The sequence below is a fragment of the Drosophila ficusphila genome, unplaced genomic scaffold, assembly GCF_018152265.1.
Source record: "Drosophila ficusphila isolate 14025-0441.05 unplaced genomic scaffold, ASM1815226v1 contig_198, whole genome shotgun sequence".
NCBI classification, from domain to species: Eukaryota; Metazoa; Arthropoda; class Insecta; order Diptera; family Drosophilidae; genus Drosophila; species Drosophila ficusphila.
Genome location: NW_025064092.1, coordinates 11,885,994 through 11,907,469, shown reverse-complemented (window position 1 = coordinate 11,907,469; position 21,476 = coordinate 11,885,994). Strand labels below are relative to the sequence as shown.

The window sequence follows — 21,476 nt, the reverse complement described above, 5'->3', positions numbered from 1 at the left end:
ATTAATACATACCCCGTTAAGTTCTGATGAATTCGTCCGGAAGTACGTTGCGTTCCTGGCTGAAAGGCGTTGGCATATTGGCTGCAATTAAAAGTAATAATGCGGTTGATTAGTAACATTAGCTCATTTTAATAGTGAATACCTACCAAGTTGGGAGGTTGATGCACTGCATCCCGAAGTCCACTCCCGGAAAGGAGGTGCGCCCATGCATCACCTATCACCTGCAGTTAGAAATAACAAATAAGTAAATTAATTAACATTTAAAAAATAATTGAATTACTTAATACATACCACGTCAGCTGGTTGATGCACTCCATCCGGGACTGGAGTCCAGTAGAAGGCATCACCTTCAGCCACTTTACAAGCACACACAACTACACACACACACACCAAAAACCCACAAAAGTTTCAGAAGGGAACTTTCGGAACGATAACCAGTTGAGAATTATAAGTGACCGCGGATGAAAAATGTTTATATATCTTTTCAACGATGTCATGACAATTTTTAATGACCAAAAATTATTTTGAAAAATGCCCAAATAAATAGTAATGAAATTTTTTGTGCGAAGGCCTTTGCATTATTATATTGCCGGAACATGAACTGTGACATATAGAGTTCTGTTTACCATTTTGAAAACTATTTTCTTATCACGGGCATGCAAATTAGGTAGGTTTTTGTTTGGCCTTATCAGCAAGTCTGAGGAATTTCACTTCCCGAGGCTAAGGAATGTATTCTACGAATCACTTTGCATAGGTAATGCCTCGTCAATTTGAAAACTTTTCTTTACGTCATAACGATAAACACTAGTATTCTCAGTTTAACTATTTGGCATTACATAGGTCCTTGAAACACGTGCCTTTGGGCCACAAGAAGTGGCTGCACTGTACAGGGCTCTCAGGGCAAAAAGTAAAGTGCAAAACTTGACCGGCCAAGGATGTTGCTACTCGAATCAATCTTGCGGCGGAGGAAAACAAAACGCCGCGAACACAATCGTTGTTGGTTGTTGTTGTTGCCGTGGTTGTTGTCGCCTTCTTCACGATGACGATCGCATGCATCACAATAAACACGCCGGCAGCAGCAGCAGCAGCAGCAGCAGCGGCAACAAAGCCAACAACAATCACAAAGGAGCGAGGGAGAGGCAACGCACTCGCGAGGTCAAGGTACGGCAATGAACTTCGCCGGCGGGAGAAAAGTTTGTTTTCGAGGTTGAATTTAATGCCCGAAATGGTGCACGGTGCACGGGGGGCAGGAGAAATGTGTTCGTTACTTTTTTATTTCGGCTTGCGGCTTTCGGCTTTCGGCTCTTGGCAATGGCATTGGCATTTGCCAAAACATCAGCAGTTTCTACTTAGCGCCCCATATCGAAAGCTCCCGAAATTAAATAAACAATAGGTTCAATGCACCTAAGACGCAGTAGAATTCAATTGCCAAAAGCTTAATTGATATCTGCGAAAGCTTCTCACTCGCCTGGCCTTCAGAACTCGGAAATGTAAATCGCAATTCGCACCCGATGCACAAGCAGCCGCACGGACAATCAAACATCTGCATGTGCGCATATGCATATGGGGATATGGGGAGTTCACTGCCAATTAACCGATAAACACAAGGTTTACTTAGTTTACAGCAAAAACACCACGACAGATAAATGAAAATAAATCTGAAGTTGCGTTACAAAGAAATGAGGGTTCAGATGAGCACTTACTTCTCAAACTAAGTAAATTTTGCTCTAGTATCTAGTTTAACCAGTCGAATACTGAACATTATTTTAAGATTTAATTCAAACATCTCACTTTTTTGCAGTTTTTTTCCGAGCTCTTGTAAATTACACATTACGTATACGCATTACACATTATGTATACGCCCAGTATGACAACATTTTAACTACTACCGAACTTTTGGTTTTTTTTTACCTTATAATTGTATCGGCTTATCTTAACGATTGACAATCGACAAGGCAATTAAATATAAATTCAATAAGAAAAGTAAACTTCCGGACGAAAACTGTCAGAGTTGCTCGATTTCCGCATTATTAAGCCGCTGCAGGTTGCACTTCATCTCAATGTTGTTTGTGGCTTTTGTTTTGCGTATTTTTTGGGTCTCTTTATGGGTTTCGGGATCTGTGGGCAGGTGGCATTCAAGATGAGGGGCCCATGCCCCCCGTCCCCTCGGCAGCCCAGTCGCACAAACGTGTTTACAAACGTAATCTACACGAGAGCGTATATATAGTGTATGTCTGGGGATTACTTCCTGTGGCAGATGAACAAAGACGCCGGAAAAGAGACGGTGAGTGCAGGGAAGACGGAGAGGCACAGGCAGGAAGTGCTCGAGCTAAATGAAAACAATCCTCTGTTGTTCTCAATAATTATTTTCATGGCCCGAGACCATGAGCCGCGATTGCCAGCCCCACTGCGTATTGATAATAATTCACAACTATTGAATGTTGGGGTGCAGCTTACTTTACATTAATTTCTTATTTCGAATAATATATACTCGTATTGGTTGAAGGGTCTTCTTCGATACTAATGATCTCTGATGTTTACTTCATTTGGAAGCCTCTTTTTCCGCAATATCTATCAAATGCCAATGACAAGACTCGGCGCACTTGTCCAGTGGCTAAGCGCCTACCCCAACGTTTTCCGTTGCAGCCAGTGGGTGGTGGTGCAGGTGGTGCGGGTGGTGTGGGTGTGGCTCGTGCGAAGATATCGGGGGTTCAATCACCCACCAACACCTGATTCCACAGCGACACGCGCGCCAGTGTTTGTTGCTTTTTTATCTGCAGCCAACAAGAGGTTCAAGAATCATCCACCTCCCACCACCCACTGCGCACCGCACACCCCACTTTCTCTGGCCCTCCGACGTCCTTGAATTTGCTCGTAATGGAAGTCGCTCTCACTTTCGCTGTAGATAGCAAATAATTTCGCTCTTTTGGTGAGTCGCACTCCCTCCTTTTCGGTGGCCGATTAACCACACACGCTTGGCTATGTGTTTGTAGTATAATAAAAAAAACAACGACAAATCTACAAAAACAATTGCCGAAGCAACAACATCGGTTCGTTACACCGATAAGAGCTTTATTCGCTTTTTTCAAAAGTTCAAAGTTTCCTTTGGCAGCCGGCAAACGGAAAAACGTAATTGAACTTTCGCCTGATATCGCATGATTTAGTTAAATAATTGTAGGGCCATTGATTTAAAAAACAACATGAAAGCAATACAATTTCTTACAAACTGAGCAAAACTGAACGTTTGCGACTTGTTATAATGGAAATAAATAAAATACAACATTTTCCAAACACCTGAATTGAACTTCCAGCAATTGTCAGAAATAAAATATTGCGTAAAACTTATTTACAGACCAAACTGGAAGATGCAAAACCTTAAAGATCTCAGTTCATTTTGACAACCTTTGTTTATTGTGCATGTTTTTGTTTATTTTCAGGTGAGTAAAACCTCCTTATAACGACCAGCCGTAAATGCAAGTGTCGTCGGCGCAACTAGATGTTACTATACGAGTATCTCCGAGTAAGTGCCGACATCCCTAAGATATTGCCAACACAGGGTTAGCCACTTGCCATACTTGCCATAAGGTAACTCAAGAAGAGGTGTTGCAAAAAGGCCAAAACCACTTTGCGATTCGTTTCGAAATTGCGCATTTGTCAAGAGTCGGGAATTCGACTTATTTATAATCATAACGATATTTATAAAGAACTTGTGGCGTTTCGAAAGCAATTAGCCCGAAATGAATATCGGGTTGGGGTATAAATTAAATGTGCTCTACAGGTGGAGAAAATTGTGTGTCCATCAAACCGAGTTCGAATTGAAACCAGTCAGTATATCTAAACAAAGGGTGCTGCTTGGGAGTTTTGTGCGGTTTATTATCAATATGCAAAATGTTCTCTGTGCACCAGAGTTTGCAGAGCAAACCGTGGGTGGAGAAAACAAAAACAACGACATCGGGAAGGTGTCTCTAGTGAGCGGGGAACCAGGTTCAATGGCCAAAGCACAAACCCAGCACCCAAAACACACAAAACACACGAAACAGAACGCAGAAAGCCAAAACTCACCCGGCCAGATGGGTTGGCAAATGGAATCGGGGCAGACAACAGACAACAGCCCCAACAAGTTCAATGTTGGGTGCTATAAGGCGTCTATATAGTATATGGATCCGAGTGCACACTGTACTGTTCGGCTGGGGTTGTGCAAAGGCTACGGCGTCACCCCGGAGTCATTAACATCGGACGGAGTTCGGACAACAAACAATTCGTTGAACCCAAAGAACTTAGATAGAAAGTTGGGGGAGGCGGGAGCCAGACAGTGTTTCCCAATTCGACTGGGTGCCTTTCTTCTCTTCTCGGTTTTCCGCCAATGGGGAAACTCCCATCTGAACGCGCTTATCGGGATTACGCATAATAATTGGGCAAGGACACGAGTTGGGTTTTTGAACAAAGGGAGTGATATCCATTATCGCAGCAACCAAGTACTGAACTGCAATTATTTTATGCCCCTGTGTATCTGAAAAATAAGTTGAGTTATTTACACTTAAACCATTGGTTGGTGAGGTTTTATAAAAATCTCTCTTTCTGAAGTTCCCCCATTTGGGTCTATAACTTTGGTAATAGGATCCTTCATTTCGGTTCCTTGAGTCATAGAGGAATTTTCCTTGAACCCCCAATGGATCGTATGTCAACTTAATTATGATTAGACTTCTTCAACTACTGCGTTGTATAACCCCCGTGAATCGCCAAGTACATTATCCATCAATAATTAAATCGATTCCCTGCGATGACAATGTCAGACTTGTGCAGCTGACGTGGCCCAAAAGTTAACAGTTATTGTCCTGAGAGGTGGGTGGAAAACTGGCTTTCCCAAGGCCCATCGATAGCATCAGCCGATATTCAGGGGGCTCGAGCATATTTCTAATAACGTCAATAACAATGCGCTGACGTAGTTTGTGAAAAGTTCGTATGTGGTGGGGGGTTGAAAGGGGTGACTTGGTGGGTGGTGACCGGTGGGTGGTTTTCAGTGGGTTCAGTTTCCGATAGAGTTGCGTGGGTTAGGTGCAAATGTACAAGTTCACAGCACAGGTACGTGCACTAACAGCACTCAGCACTCAAATAGCGCATGTTCTCTGTACGTGTTTTTTTCGGGGCATTCGACCTCCAACCCCCGCCCGCAGTCCCCTCGCCAGTATTCAATTACATTTCTGATCAGTCCAGCCCCAAAGTAAGGCTTAGCAATCCACTTGTAAGTGTTTCATCACCATTATCGAAAGGAGCCGTTAGCAAAAAACAATTCGTATTTAGAATATATGATTCAGCTGCATTGCAATTCAAGTTGCAGGAGATTGAGCATCCTTCTCAGCCGATTACAAATGTCTCACGTGCCTTTCGAATCGCACAGTGGCCGCAGTATTTGATAAATAGAATGTTTGATAGCACTCCAAACCTAATTGAACATTTATGATAGGGTAATTATTGGTATATAGAAAAAATTTGAAACATTTTGTTGTTTTTCAAGCAATATTCAATTTACCAAACGTTCAATTCTTGTTGGAGCAACTTTTAAGCCCCACTGTGGAATCGCAACCGCGTGCTTTGTTTTTGGGAGAGCAGAAAAAAGATATTGCTTTACGTCCTACACTTAGCGAAATCATGGAAAAGCTTGCGAAAATAACATATTCACAGGCATTTTATAAAATACAACAAACAAAGATTATGTCAAGAAGGAAAGCTAAATGGGAAGCAGTGAAAATTGTTTACTTTTATACCTTTTTTTCATGCGCAAAGTCTTACCGTTTCTCCCAGTGCATAAGAGAGAGAGAGCTTGGCGCTCTGCTCTCTTTTCGCTGCGACGGCGACGTCGTTCGCCCGAGTTTCGTTCCATTCATATTCATTCGACGATTCGCCGTTGCCGCACACGCAGCGAATTAACTGCGCGCTCCGCCGACAAAAAGCTGAAAAATAAATCAACAAAATATATTTTTCCCACGACGCGTTTTCCGCGAGTGTTTTAGGCAATTTGCTGATTTGACTCTTTGGACTTTCATCCGTTTAAGTGAGCTTTTCCTTTTCCGTTCGGGAGTACCAGGCGCTCTTGCATTTCTGGCCACCGATGCAAATCAATTACGCCAGATTTGCAGTGCAAAACAATGGCGTTATTTGTGCAACAACAATCACTAAAGCAAAGGCAGCAGCAACAGCAACAGCAAAAACAACAAAAGCGAAAAACGACAACAACAAAGGCAAAGGAGCAGACAGCGCAGGACTTTCAGTTAGTTCCCCAAAAGGAGCCGCCGCAACGACTTATGCGAAACATAAATAACTAAAAAACCAAATACTACGGAAAACCACGATAAATTATTTGAAAAAAAAAAATTGAAAAATACAAACTGCTAAATTCGTAAAAAAATAAAAAATAATCATTAAGTTACGCCTGCGCAAAAAGAAAGTTTAAAAGTGTATACACAAACACAACTATTTTGTTTGATTTTTCTTTGAGTGCATTTCAAGTGTCAACAACTGAAAACTCAAAACCAACATTTAAATAAAAATGGAGCAATTAACGAACTACTTCGAGCACATGGATTACGTGTCCTTTGGCGTTGTGGCGCTTCCGTGCGTCGTAATTGCCGTGTACGGATTCCTCCAGGTGGCCAGTGGCTTGGCCAAGTGCAAAAGTAAGTCCCGAATGCCAGGTAGACGTATAAGTTTTCATCTGAGTCATTTTTTGAAGCACTCCCCATATGTATTCTCAGAATTAAATTAGGATAGTATCCAATCTTTCCATCAGACAAAAAAATACCACTTATATGTTGGTAAATAAAAATTTCGTTATCCTCACCCGATATTTGTAAAAACGGGATGCAACGATTAAATATAAATTATTTAATCATTCGGTTGAACGGTTAAGCTATTTTAACGTAAGGTTTTTTAGCAAGCTCGTCCACGACTTATTGATCGATTTAGCCATAGTAAGCTAGTATTGATACCAAATCAGTTACGCTATATCTACGGTTTATGACCCGTTGTCATTAATCAAACAGCTCGCCGGCAATAAATGGCATTAGAGCGATTTATCGAGAGGTGGCTGGAAAAACAGTTTAAAATGCGATAAAGTCGGGGAAAAGTTCCCAGTGGCGTAACTGTGGGATGCGAAGATTTTCCCACTTTCTGGACCGAAAGACCCAAACTTGAGTACACTCGCCGCACGAGGATTGGAATTCTAGAGCACAACCTAATCCAATTTCGGGTGTGAAGTGGAGCAGCTTTGGCATTTCCCAAAAATGTCTAAGTTCTCGCACGATGTTTAATCACACTCGTATTTGCATTAATTATTTGGAGAAGGAACAGCTGCGGGTCTTTCCCGCACTCCACAACTGACGTGCACCCGACTGCCCCCCCAGAGCTCGCCATTCTCGGCTCTGAGTGGGGTTTATTTATAGCCCCACAGCGGGGATCGTATAGTGTGTAGTATCGTATCGTATCGTATGGGAACCCACGGGAAACGTCGCTCTGCTCTACGACACTCGAGTGTATGGTAGTTCTCCCTGACCTACCCCTCGAATCCGAATCCGAATACGAATCCGACGAATACTGGAGCGATAAGAACTTCAAATTGCAATTAATCAGAGAGTTTCTGGATAGAAACTGCGCGGTACAAGGTTCGATGGGAACTCGAAAGATATCGCTGCCCCTCGCTCGAGTAGGAAGCAATCGCAATCGGGTTTTCCACGCCACTCTTCATCATCTGGTTTCTTTGCGTGTATTCCTTACGTGCAAAACAAAGTAAATAAAAATAAAACCCGGTGTTTACATAATAATCTCTCGATCGCAGAGCCCGTGGGCAACTTTCATTCGACAAACTAATTTGCATGGGGCTACGTATGAAAAGACTTCAAGTTGCTTACTTTCTTTTCTGTTGAGAAAGGTCCGCCCTCGGCCATCCACAATCGGCGATCTTTAGAGTATTGGGTGTATAGTTAACATTTTCATTTACTCTGCCTTGCTTTTGCACTTTGTTATTGCTTTTTTTTATTTCACTTGATTTTTCCCCAGCTATTTTTGTGATTCCTTGTGCGTTTATTTCGCCTTGCTCTTCTTATTGCCGCCTGACTCTTTCTGAAAATCGAGTTCATTTATTTTTACGTGTAGGCAGTAAATGAATTTCAATAAATTAGCAGAGATACGGACTGAAATTGACCAAACTAATCAGCAGCGCTGTATTGGCTAAAGACTTTCGACTAGATAATGCGGGCAATTGTATTCATTGGATTGGATTGAGAGGGGAAAAACCATTATCTCATAGATGCTTTAACCCTTTACATGGCAATAACTCCGATTTTCTTCATTTTTTTTTTGTTTGGTAGATAAGTGAAAATAAAAAATACACTTCTTTTTATTTTTTTAATTTTTTTGGTTTTACCTTATTTTTTCTATGTGTAAAGCTACTTTAATGCATATCTGCACCAAGGCAAAATTGTTGATTTATTCGTATTATAATGCAACAAACACAAAAACTCGACAATATATAACTAAATATAATTTTTACCTGTTTATAAATATAAATTAAATTAACTATACATTTTTTTTTGATATTTATATTTGGATGAGAAACTGCACAACCAGTTCAGATTTCCACATTCACCAAATTGGCGGGAAAAGTAATTATCTGTTGAGTATTGGACAGAATTCTGATTGACTAACACTTGTTATATAAAAAACGAAAGTTTCTGAACTGCATCAAAAAGATTTCAGAAAGTTTTGCAACGCCCGTTGAAAAATAAATGAATTTGAACGGTATGATGCAGATATGCATCACCACCATGTAAAGGGTTAAGGGAATCTAAGCTGTTTATTTAAATTTAATAACGTCTAACAATAAAAACATGCTTCTAACAAACTTTAAGTTCCACTATTTAAAATGCCAGCTAACTATTTGCGTTCTAAAACATTTCACGTTTGGATGGACATTTTACTGGAACCATTTCCACTGCAGATCTAATTCAAGTGCAATAATATCAATCACCTATTCCAATATCTCTTTATGAAGTTCGAAGTGCCACAAGATAGCGAGCACTACTTTCTGTGTAATAGTATACCTCGTAATAGTTAATAGCTTCTGGAATTACTGGAACATCTGGAGCGAGCGAATTTCGCGCGCAATTGGCTCTTATCAGCGACCTTGAGTTATTTGTTATTAGGTGTTTTCTTCTCCCCTCCCTTGTTTTTGTAATTTTATTTATTTGTATTTTCTTGTTTTGCCGTTCATGGCATTCATGGCATTCTATTCCCATTTCAATTTCCATTCCCGTTTCCACTCCCGTTTCCATTTCCATTTCCATTCGGCATGCATTTCGCAGCACCATGCATAATAACGAAATTTAGTTAATGCGACGAAGGCAACTGTCTGTGTTTTGCTTATAACTACTATATAGTGGGCGACCCTTGCAAATTTGTTGCAGATCTCTGGTAGAGACCCTCGGATTATACAATTTCGCGAGGCGTCATTAATTGTTTGTATTTATAGTCTTGCCAGATGTTGCGATAAGCGACAGCCGCAGGTTCAAATCAATCATTTGACGATTGAAGCTCCTGATAAAGCTTGTTCCAGTTGTCGAATGCGAATAAAACACAGCAATAAAAGGAGAATCGGTCAAGATAGTTTGAAGTCTACTTGAATTTTTCATTTTTTTTTATTTGGCATTAAAGATATTAAAAAGTCACTATAATGGATTCGGTTGTTCCCAAGAAACTGAATGTCCTATCCCCATTAACTTCTGCAAAGTTCTTCATCAATCGCAAGTGAATGAAAAAGCCACAACTTTGCCCAAGATTTATGAAAACGATTTCAGCCAAACTCCAGCAACAACAATGCGAATAGGAAATGACCAAATTCTAGTTAATAGTTCGAATTATCGGCAGATTTATAGCTCGCCATTCGGCATTATAGCTCGCTTTTCCGCTCTACGCGTGACAACATTTAATCTGCTCGAATTTGTTATACAATAATTTATGTTTATTAATCTGTTAAATGGTGTCAGCTGGTGTTTTGCTTCTGCTGTTATTTTTACCATACACTTTTATTACACAATTTGCTGGACAGAATTTGGAATTCGGAATGCGGGATGAGGATCATCATATGATTTCGATTATGATTACCGCGCTCCGTGTGTTTTCCTTCTGCGCCACTATTTGCTTTATTTGCTTAATTTGTTTAAACCATTGTGCTAATTCGCGTTTCGATTCGAGATCACGAATGCGGCATGCCGTCTACGTGTGGAAAGATTAAGATGTTCGAGTTCAAGGGTCGTGACATAATCCGGCCCGTATTTGCATATGGCCAAAAGTGAAAAGTCCAAGAAATTTGCCTTTGTTTTCGTTTTTTGTGAGAGACGACCGACGACGTGACATAAGAAAGGTCGTCGAAAATACCAAGACCCCGGGAGTCGCTCTTCCATTTCCATTTCCAGTTCGGTTTCTTTTTTTTTTTTTTTTTTTTGTCTTTCCGATGATGGCCAAGTCCAAAGCCAAAGCGAAAGTTTTCGCCTCGCTGCTTTTCTGTATATTTTTCGGCCCGGGCTTCTTATTTAACAGCTTCGTTTTCACTTTACCTTGTTGTGCTTAGCTGTTTTTTATTTTTTCCCGCTGCTTTCTTTTCCGTCTGCTTTTGCAGCAGTCGAAAATATGAATCAAAATGTTTTGGAACCGCTTTTGAAATCGCTGACCCACCAGTCACCGAGCGAAATTATGAAATTCCCATCCATCATAATTAATTTGATTAATGATCATACAGGCTGTCGTCGATTTTCCAGATATACTTTTTTCAGGTGTTATGTGCAGAATATACATATAAGTCACGGTATGCGTAGATGTATTTTTACTTTGTACCAATGCTTAATCTAGAAAAAATAGAAGAATACCTCCAAAAACAAAAACCTTTTCCTTTTAAACAATATTATCTTCCTCACTGGACTTTCTTTGGCGACCTTAGGGATCGTGTTTGGTGGCAAAACTTTCATTTAACCGGCTTGAAGCCACATTTTGTTTGTTTTGGTCGTTATGCAAGCCAGATTTCCTAATTAACTGTGACCGATTCGCCAAAAGAAAACCAGCTACGAAGCTCGAGCCTCTGCCACTTGTTGTCGTAGTCAGGTGATGCAAGCCAAATGGGATTTAGACACAGACATTTGTCAAGGGGCCCGGCAGCCCATAGTAAATCCCCAGTATATTGTTTCTATAATCATTTGAATTATTAATAGAGAATGGAACTCCCCTCGCAAACAAGCCAAGCTTATCTCCAGAACAATCATAAATGACGCTAGATAAAAGTGAACTAAACGAAAGGCAGCAGCACTTTTACTTTCATTGACATATTTTTTTTTTTGCAACATGTTTGATTTATTTATCATCTCATCATTAAGTATGTGGGTAAACACATCTTATATCAAAAGTTAATCAACATTTTGTCAGTTTTATTGCCCGAATTCCGTATATTTTATATTGAAATGTGAACAAAGTGAAACAGCTTGCATCACGCCAATATTTATCCCCCTAGGACTACGCACCTGACTTACATATAAACACATCTATTTATTTATCTATACAACTGAATTTATTCGTTGCGCGGTGAGAGGCGAACAGCGATTTCAGCATTTTATTCTGAAATCCTATTTTAAAGAAATCGCACGAAAAAATGTTTTTTATAGTTTCTCTTTTAAGGGGTGATTTACGCAAGAAATGTTTAAACTTTTAAAAAGTATAGATTAAATAGCGACAGCACATTTTTATGACGAATTCGTAACAAGTGATTAATGTTTCGAAACATTGTTTTGAGTGTTTAAATTGGAAACATGAGACATTACTTCTTCGAGATAAACGGTTGGCTTTTTCATTACTTAATGAGCAGGAAACACTGGCACATATGTATTAACTTATTAGATTAATTCCCTAGTATCGAAACCAACTTGTGTGTGGATGTGTGGTGCACACACACACACACAGACACCGATTGATGTATCTAGAACAATTTATAGATAAAATCTATTCATTCAATTGTTGGTCTTTATTTAGAACAACGAGTGGGTAGTGTGATGCTGTGATTTCCTCTTTATAAACTTATTGTTGGACCCATCACCGCCCCATCTATATGCTCGGCAAATCGGCCAATCTCCACCCCCTCGATTTCTGATCGCATTCCAAACAAGTTTCCACAGCGAATTTGTACATAACTTTTCCACTTTTCCACTTTTCCACTTGTTGTTTCGAATGCTAACTCTGGTGCATTCTGAGCTCCTATCAGCTGAATTCTTGTTGATTTGCCCATTAAGCGCCTCGAATGACAAGCGTGACAAAAACAAAGGAGAGCTCGCAAAACTGCGAAGTATTCAAAATTAATAAGGAAAAACACAAGCAAGTGGATAAATATTACTGTGCAGGGTTTCACTTTGGTATCACATGAATTATCTTCAGAAGGCATTACGAGTTCCAAATGAGTAATTCTTCGAGAAGTAAATCGTCTGACAATTCCTCTGCTCTCGGCATTTTCCCCACTTTATCGACTCTTTTCCGTCACTTCGAGCGTTTGATTTTTGGGCCGAAGGGGCCTTTCACTGCCACACAGTCTAAAAAATCGGTGGTTCAGACTTATGTGTCCGTCTGTATTTACCCGACTTCTCTTTCATTATGTATTCGGCGGCGCTATTTACTTATGTTTTTTACAAGTGCAATTGAGGTTACTTTCTATTTAAAATTAAATAAATAAGTACGTGCATGCAAATGGAGGTTTGGGGCCAGCCAGGCGATCATTTTGGTTTCTTCGTTTCGTTTCTCCATTTCGTTGTTTATTTCTCGTTTCTTGGCCAAAAGACATTTTGGCCAAGTCTTGCGGGTCTGTGAAGCTCTTCGAAAGTTTGTGGTTAACTCAGAATTAACCTAAACTTATTTTTAATTTCAAGCCCTAAAACATTGCTGTCAGAATTAGATTAAGAAACTAAATACATATCTGCTCTGCTTTTACTTCCTATCTGCATTGATGAGAAAGCAAGCCTTTGTTTGTTTACCCAATTAATATTCACGTTCTTCTTACCGCTTCTAACTTGTTGGCCAATAAGCAGCTGTTAGCACCCTTTTTCTGGAATATAGACCTCTGCGAAAGGAATAGAATTGAAATCAAACCAAATACAAACAAACGAAAGCATTATAAATTAAGTTGATGTGCATTATTGGGTCCGCTTTTCGTTGGAAAACGCGAATTTCCTCGGGGAAGCAGTCGAGTTTGTTTGCAACACCGCTTACTTAACACTTCGTCGGTGTTTTGGTCTATTTTCCACCGATTTTGTTGTGCAGGCAGCAGCACAGCTGGCGGCGTGCATCAAAATCAAAATTTGCCATCATTTCTCTAGCTGTCGTGCCCTTGTTCACTCAAGATTTCGTTAGTATTTCGGCTTTTTATTTATTTATTTCCCTCTTTTTGGGAGGAGCACGGTTTTTACTGTTCGCCGTTCGCCTTTTCGCTTTATTTTGTCTTGGTTTTGGCCCGCTTGGTTTGTTTATTTTTATAAAATGCGCGCTGTGCGCCCATTTGTATTACTCTGATTACTGGCTGGCTTTGGGCGAAATAAATCATCTGGGTTTGCGGTCGCTCTGCATTCGGTCGGTGTGCGTGTTTCAAATATTATACATAACAATATCCCCGAAGAGCAATGACAGCGATAACAATAATATACGAGTATATCATACGTCAGCCGACTCTGCATTATACTAATAATAATTACCATAAATATTTTATTTCTATTTTCTATTTTCTCGCCGCGCTTTTTATATGAATGAAGGCGAGAATCTGTTGCGTTTTGGCCCCCGAAAGAAAAACACAAAACATACCAAAACAAAATTCGAAAACATTTTGTCAAAAGTAATTTCTCAACGGGCGACCAAAACAAAAAGTTCTGCACTTGAAAGAATTGAGTTCTATAAATAAAAGAATTAAACGAAAAATTTAACAACTTGTTTGCGTTTAAATTTCCGACGAAGAAGTAATAAATAATTGTATTGCAAAATCGATTTTTGCATCGAAATCATTTTATTTTAACCGGGAAGGCATTTTCATTCATGTTTCTAGGGAAAGATCTTGCCAAAGAGATAACTATTTTCTCTCCGTGCACTGTCGCCATCTCTTTCTGCCGCGTTTGTGTGGGCCGTGAAACTGCGATCAAGAGGAAGAGAAGACCGTGGACGTCGAAAGCAATTGCAAATTGTGATAAACAAGAGAAACAGAAAAATATGGGTCATCCTCAATAGATGGAAATCTGGTGAGCCACTTGTTCTCTGGCCCGTTACTCTGGCGAGGAACGAGGAGCATTGGCTCCAGTATAGCGTTTTGGGGGGCGAAAACCCACTGGGAAAGCGAACGGGAAAATCAGCTGGAATTTCAGAGTACTAATGAGCACAAGGCAATTACCTGGCTTAGCCAAGCTGATATGATACGAGAAAATCAAAGGAGACTGGCTACACCTGGGAACTCATTTTATTGGTCTTGTACACCGAAGCATTACAGATCAGCAGATCCATAGATCCATAGATCCATAGATCCATAGATCCATAGATCCATAGATCCATAGATCCATAGATCCACATTAGATTGCATTTAAAAGGCTGCTTGGGAAATCCGTTCGCAGAGCCGCAAATAAAATTTGAATGAGAAGCGCGTTTGATGAAGATGATTTGTTTTGACAAGTGTCAGGATTTTCGGCTCACAATATTATTACGATACTTGGATTGTAGTTGCCAGCGAGTTGTTGCTGTTGTTGTTCCTGTTGTTGTTGCTGTTGCTCTCGTTCATTTTGAGTTGTCAGAAAAGTGTCAGAATCGCGGAATTTTGACAACAAGCACGCGGACTCTCATCTTAAATGAACTCATCCCTCCAATTTTAATTTTGTGAGTCCCAAAAACAAGCAAATAAATGAACACAAGTCCCACAAAAATACATCAAGAGAAGAAAATTCGGTTGAACAAAATTAGTTGATTTGTTTGGTTGCGTTTGGGTATTTGAGTAAACAGCGAATTCCATAATGTTTTCAATTAATAACAATTGCCATTGATGCGAGAGGAAATCTTCGAAAAAAGGGGTCGATGCTTCTATATACATATATACTCTTCAGCACTTGCTTTGAATTACTTTAAGAGTCCCCTTCTGTTGATAAGCCTAACAATTCCCCTCGAGATTGTTATTTACCAGAGAAGTCATAACAATTAGTAGGCATTTTTCAGGCGAGGATCGAAGTGATCAGGGATAAACAAGGTGGATCTGGACTGGAAATGAATATTAAAACACTGCATGCAGTAAATGAGGAAAAGATATAGGTATTGATAGGTATTTATTTAAAAAGGAAATTGGCCAAAGTTGATAACGAAAATTGCGCATACGCCATGTGCTCACCGCCGTTGGCGGAAGTGATTGGTTTAACGACTTCCGAGTAATCCCACACACTACTTATAGACTTATAGACTTTTAGGCTACGTATCTCATATCAAGTACACGATGATCACTAAAACTAGAACTTTGATCGGCCAATTACACTCGGTCTTCACAAAATAACTGCGAAGATAAAAGGGGCTTGGTTATCGGCAGTCGGGCATAAAAACCCCATTAAACGTCATCGCATCACGCTCTACCGATCCACGATCCACGATCTCCTCCCCTCCGCCATAAATCTAAAGCACTTTTGATTAGGCCAATCCCCGAAATAAAAGCTGGGCCCAGCGGCACGTCCCCGGCTGATAAGTCTTCCTGTTTTTTGGCACTGCCTTACATCAATCTAACCTACGTTTATGTGGCCACCATACGAAATGGCGAAACGTTCTAGATGTGCGCGCACGGGCACGTAATTGAATGCGAATCACTTAATTTTATATGGATTTCTATTCATTTTTATGGCCCGACCGCAATTATACAATACATTAAGGCCGCATTAACATTTCCGGTCGGCCGAAACAGTGGTTATTACAAGAAGCACACACACGTGTTTCTTTCCGAAAGCCGAAAGCAAAAGCGGCGCTGAACTTAAAACCCAAAACCCAAAACTCAAAAGCGGTGAAAAGTTCGTTAGCACCACCCCCCTGATCCCCATTAAGGAAACTCGTTTCGTTCCGTGGATTGTGCGCCGCACTTTGTGGGCTTGGGGGAAATTTCCACTCATTTTCGGATTTTCGGAGATTCAGATTTATTGGTTTTGGAAAACTTTCGTGCGAAACTGCAGCTTCCGAAAGTGTAGCTGTTAGGTACCTGTGAATCCGAGAGATGTATCTTTTGTATCTGCGCAGCACACACGCATGCGCCGAGTGCGTCGTCATCATCGGCTTGAATTTCAGCTGCCAGCTGTTGCCATGCGCACAAGCACATTGGCATTCCTCGCCTTGGTCCCATTTGGGGATACCCTTTGATGACCGGCAGGATATGTGACACATTCCCAAGGGAGCTCTCCACTCTCCAAGCTTTTGATGATCAACTACGTACAATATGGAAAACATTGCTAGTAAGTAGTTAATCGAAAACCCTCAAGAGCCATGTGTAGTGTATCCCAAGTTTGGCGAGGTCTGGCCAAAGTTTCTTTAGGTTTCCCCCATTGTTCGGCTCGCCGTGGTCTTCCCCTAATGATCCGCTTCAGTTGGCTCCCCTATATACTGTGTACTGTATACTGAATACCATATACTATATACCATATATGTACTATATACTATGTTCGCTCTTAATGTCTCGTTTCCTTGCCTTTTCCTTTCGCCGGGATCTTTACCCTTCATATATGTATATAAATACATGTACGCTGGGATTCATTCAACTTTGACGCTCTGAATTTTGTGTGTTGTTGCTAACTCTGATGAGTACGAGTATGAATGAATCGTATTCCGCTACTTGATGATGATGATTATCAAATGGGCAGTGATGATGATGCAGTTGCCGAGTTCGGTGGCCACAAAAATAGAATGCATTTCCGTTTTGGCAAGGTGGCGAGACCTTTGCACACAAGAAAGGGGTGAGGCGGGATATTGGGGGAGGGGAGGGGAGGGGGAGGGGAGGGGTACAGTGGGCCTAGGGTGATTGCACACACGTGCCCACAACGATCTCAACGATCCCCACGAACTTGTCGCATTTATCTTTATAAGTCTCTCCCAAACTGGTTTTACGCAGCATTATCATTCCGACTTCGACTCCGACTTCGATTTCGATTTGGGTTCGACTTGAGTTCGGATACCGCGAATCATCGCGATTCAGTGCGGCGCCTCTATAAATCACACGCCCCAATCGACGGCGGAGAGGGGGGCGTGGTCGCCAGCGAATTTCACGAGTTTTGCATTCGCCAAATTGATATTAGCAAGAAGTAGCAACAATTTGCCCGACAATTTCAGGAGGTTCTCCCACTCTCTTCTTGAAAACGCACTGAAAGAAATACTGAGACCTCCATCGATGATTCCAATGATTTAACCATTATTATTATTATTCGATCATTGACAAAAATCAAAATGTGTAAACATCCCATATATGTGGATATACTCGCACCTTTCCTGTGAATATCAAGTCGGTTTTTATGTGGCGTGTATGGTAAGCAGTTTAATCACTCGCTTTTTTTTTCTGGTGTGGTGGGTGGTGGTGGAGGGGGGAGGGGCGCGGAGGGAGGGGGTGTCTTCTAAGGGGCGGGGCAGGCGGTACGCACATGGAGCGGCGCTAGGCACGAACTGGTACCTGTTTCTCGCAGTCATCATTTCGACTGTCTTCTGCTCGTCTTATGATTTTTTCTGACGGACTTTTTTGTTTTACTCTTCTACAAATTTATTTTATTATTTTTGTTTTTGCTTCGAAGGCGAGCGATTTCGCTTGCTGTTTGCTGTTTGCTGTTTGCTGTTGTTTTGCGGGCTCATTCCCCGCCATAAACAGCGAATTGTCGAAATTCCAAGATCCATTTATGATGGCCCAGTGAAAGCGAACCAGATGATGAACTCTGCGTTTATGTGCTCGCTGGCTAAAAATACGGGCAAAGTTCTTATTGAGTGCTAAAATTCACACGCAAACATGAAAGACTTTGCGAATGAAACAAAAATAATTATTTAGAATAGATGCCAAATATTTCAGATAACATTTCAGTAAACAGTTTACTAATAAAAACCATAAAAAAAACCTTTAAGATGAAAGCGAAACGAACTGCTCTTATTATTTCAAGTTGAACTCCAAACAAGTTGCTCTATTTGCCGGCTTCTCACTATATGCATACTTCTAGATATTTGTCAACTTAAACTGGATTAGTGGCATTACTATATCCCATATGTATCTCTAACTACTTGCACGGAGTACGGAGAATCATGGGATCACGTGGCCCTGTAGAATTATGTTCTCCGGGCATTGGGCACCTTGTCAGTTGACGTAGTTGCTGTGGAATATTATTAATAAACATGTTATCGGAACAGTTCAAGTCACTTTCAAAACAAACAAAACATTTGCACAAAAGTATCAAAATTTTTGCCGTTTGTTTCGCTTCGTTTTGTCTTTGGTGAACGCGCCACACTACCACGCAAAATCGAATCGAACCGGGCTAAATTTTCCAGACCGTTGAAGAGCGGGGAAAAGCGCAAAAATTGCACAGATCAATGAGGAGGTTCCATCAGCATCAGGGACAGAGGTTCGGCTAAGTTCTTCCAGATATGCGACATCAGATACAGATACAGATAGAGATGCAGATGCAGATGCAGATGCAGATACAGATACTCGTTTGTTTTGTATTGGCAGGGCAGAGAACTTCGGATATCTTCGAAGTTTGACTACCCTGGCAGTAGGTAGATGAGGTCTAAGGCGGCACAACACCTTCTGCGAGGGTAAAAGACATACACCAACACACCCACACACCCACACACGCACACTCCACCCCGAGTAGCAGCTCATGCGGATGGATACGCCTTATCTAAGTAGGAAGCTCGGGGCTAGGGGCACGTGGTCAGAAGGTGGTCGAAAGCCCCACAAACACAATGTGACTTGGCCTAGGTTTAGCACACATTCGGCGAAAGAGAGGGCACCACAGATATAGAGGGAGAAAGAGTATGATAAAGAGAAAGAGAAAGAGAAAGAGCACAGCTCGATGATGATGAGTTCGCCGTATTCCCGCTTTATCAGCGGTGAGTCACTCGCCACTCTGCACTGTACTGTTCACCGCGTATGGTGTACGGTATTGTATACTGTATTGTATACTGTACGGTGTACTGTGTCGTCATCGAATGTGAATTGTGAATGGCGAGCGCTCTGTCTCTGGGGTTTTTTCGATTCGCTGTGTCGCCTTTTTGCTTTCTTGGCGCCCAGCTTTTGTTTATATCGCGGCTGCTCGCTAATCGCGCCATTTAGTCGGCTCCCAGCTGCAAGTGCAGGCGGTTTCACCAGCTACTAAGGTCCACCCACCCAGAACACAGAACACACGTTCACAAAGCACAAGCTACGATCAAAACCAAAAAACCTGAAACTAATTCGAACGCGTTTATGTCTGCAGCGCGGCGATGCATTTCTTTCTCGAAGATATCTTGCAAGTACTTAAGATTTGTAAGTTTGCGATGCGACTTGCATTCGATAGCACTTGTTATCACAATATACATTTACCCGACTTCGAAGTGAGTACTAAGCTTTGGCCTGCTCTTTCCAGATGACAAAATGCAGCGTTGCAACCAGAACAGCGGCAATAGCAACAGCAACACGACCAGCAACTCCAACAACAGCAGCAGCAGCAGCAGCAACAAGCGCTGCCCTCAGAAGTACAACGGCAACAACCTAGCACCCGGCAGTGGCATGGTGGGCTACCAGCAACATGCAACAGCAACATTGCAGCACGGCGGCAAGCACTCCGCTCGCAAGAGTCGCTACAACAGCAACAAGCAGCAGCAGCAGCAGCAACACCAGCAACACCAGCAACAGCAGCAACAGCAACATCAGCAATCAGCCGGCTTCGGGAATATCCAGAAGCGAAATGGAATCGCCGGAATGGGCGGAAGTGAGATCTCCCCCTCGCCACCCACTTCTACCTGGCTGGAGCGGGGCTACGGACATCGGTTGGCCAATTCTTCATGCATGGAAGGTAAGTTCTGTTACAAAGTATACAAAAGTATTCAGGGGTTAGCTAAGCAGGGATAATGGTGCCCGGAAAGAGATAAGACAGGATGAAATCCGAAATCCAAAACAGTTCTAAGAAATCAAAACAACTCAGGCAGGGTGTTTACATGCTTAGTGTGCCACCAAGTTGGTAAACAGCGACTATTAATCAGCCGATTCGGCGATTATACAAATCGTGTGAATCGTGTGAATCACTTAACCAGCACTTCTTGCCACTGAGCTCTTGTAACGAATTTCGACGGTTCTGCGCGGTTTTAGTCAGTGTTACACCCACATTCATAGCATTTCTCGGATCATGGGTACCGGAACAAAGACTAAAGACTGAAGACGGCGGGCCCCGCAAACGCTGATTCACGGTTTCGCTTTGTTTTTAATAAAATTCCAAGCAAATCGGCCGGCATCTAAAGTGAATCATATGCCCGGCCACCAAATCAACGTCATCGCCGTTAACGGCAATGAAAACGCAAACGGGAATGGGAACGGGAATTTGGATCGAATCGGATAGGATCGGGAATATTGAGAGCGTCATCGCTGCCAAACGGGAACAGATACAAATACAGATACATTTACAGATACAGATACAGATGCAGATACAGATACAGATACAGCTTCGATCCATGAGTGTATTTCTGGGTCAGTGGGTGGATGGGCGGCGAATCCGACATTAATTACGGAAGTGTCTCGGCATTGGAAAGGCCTTTTCAGCAGCACACCGGCGGTCATAAGAACGAGTACACATTCTCGGAACTATTAAGAAATTCCGAAAACAGTTTATCAGAATAATTCTCTAAGCTTGTCTACAGATCGCCAAATGTTTTCTAGGTAATATAAAACAAGTAGGTTCTTGCAGTATGGAAGCAATTTAATCAAAACATTATCCAGGAATTTGTTTCGGTGTACGAGTGTTGAGCAGTGAGTACGCAACTGTTCTACTGACAGCTCATCAAAACAAATATTTGTGGGGGAGCGTATATCAAACCCAAGTGTTTTACTACCCTAAATTTTCCGTATTGCGTTGCGACGCTAACTTATATAAAGCCCCGATCACTCGACGGGTGGAAAGCCCACTCAAACGTACGGGGCGTATCTATTTATGGTATCGGGGAGAAGCCCTTATCAAACTGGGTCTATCTATAAGTAGCCATTCGATGGGGGTAAAACCTCGCTCGCCAGCACTTCAATTAACTATCCGCGATATCCGAGCACTTCAAGGGTAACAATATATTGTAGTTTCTGACTTTTCTGACTGTCACTGTCCACTAGAGACACCGGCTTTGTGCGCAAATAAGAAAATTGCAGGAAATCTTCGCTTAAGCTTAATAGGAACCTTGTATCGGAACAATTC

The 21,476-nt window shown here is 41.6% G+C and overlaps 1 protein-coding gene across 5 annotated transcripts in view; it reads left to right on the top strand.

Annotated features, from left to right (window-relative positions):
- LOC108097223 (AF4/FMR2 family member lilli) overlaps positions 1-21,476 on the top strand; it is a 33,597-nt gene that overhangs the window by 2,516 nt on the left and 9,605 nt on the right. For 2 of the 5 annotated variants that reach the window (XM_017199382.2, XM_017199378.2), the window contains exon 2: positions 19,668-20,096. In XM_017199382.2, coding sequence (XP_017054871.1) covers positions 19,676-20,096 — 421 coding nt within the window. In that variant the 5' untranslated portion in view covers positions 19,668-19,675. Of the gene's footprint in view, positions 1-5,879; positions 6,675-18,397; positions 18,663-19,517; positions 19,568-19,667; positions 20,097-21,476 lie in introns of those variants that run through there. The other 3 variants (XM_017199380.2, XM_017199379.2, XM_017199381.2) reach the window with 3 other exon arrangements.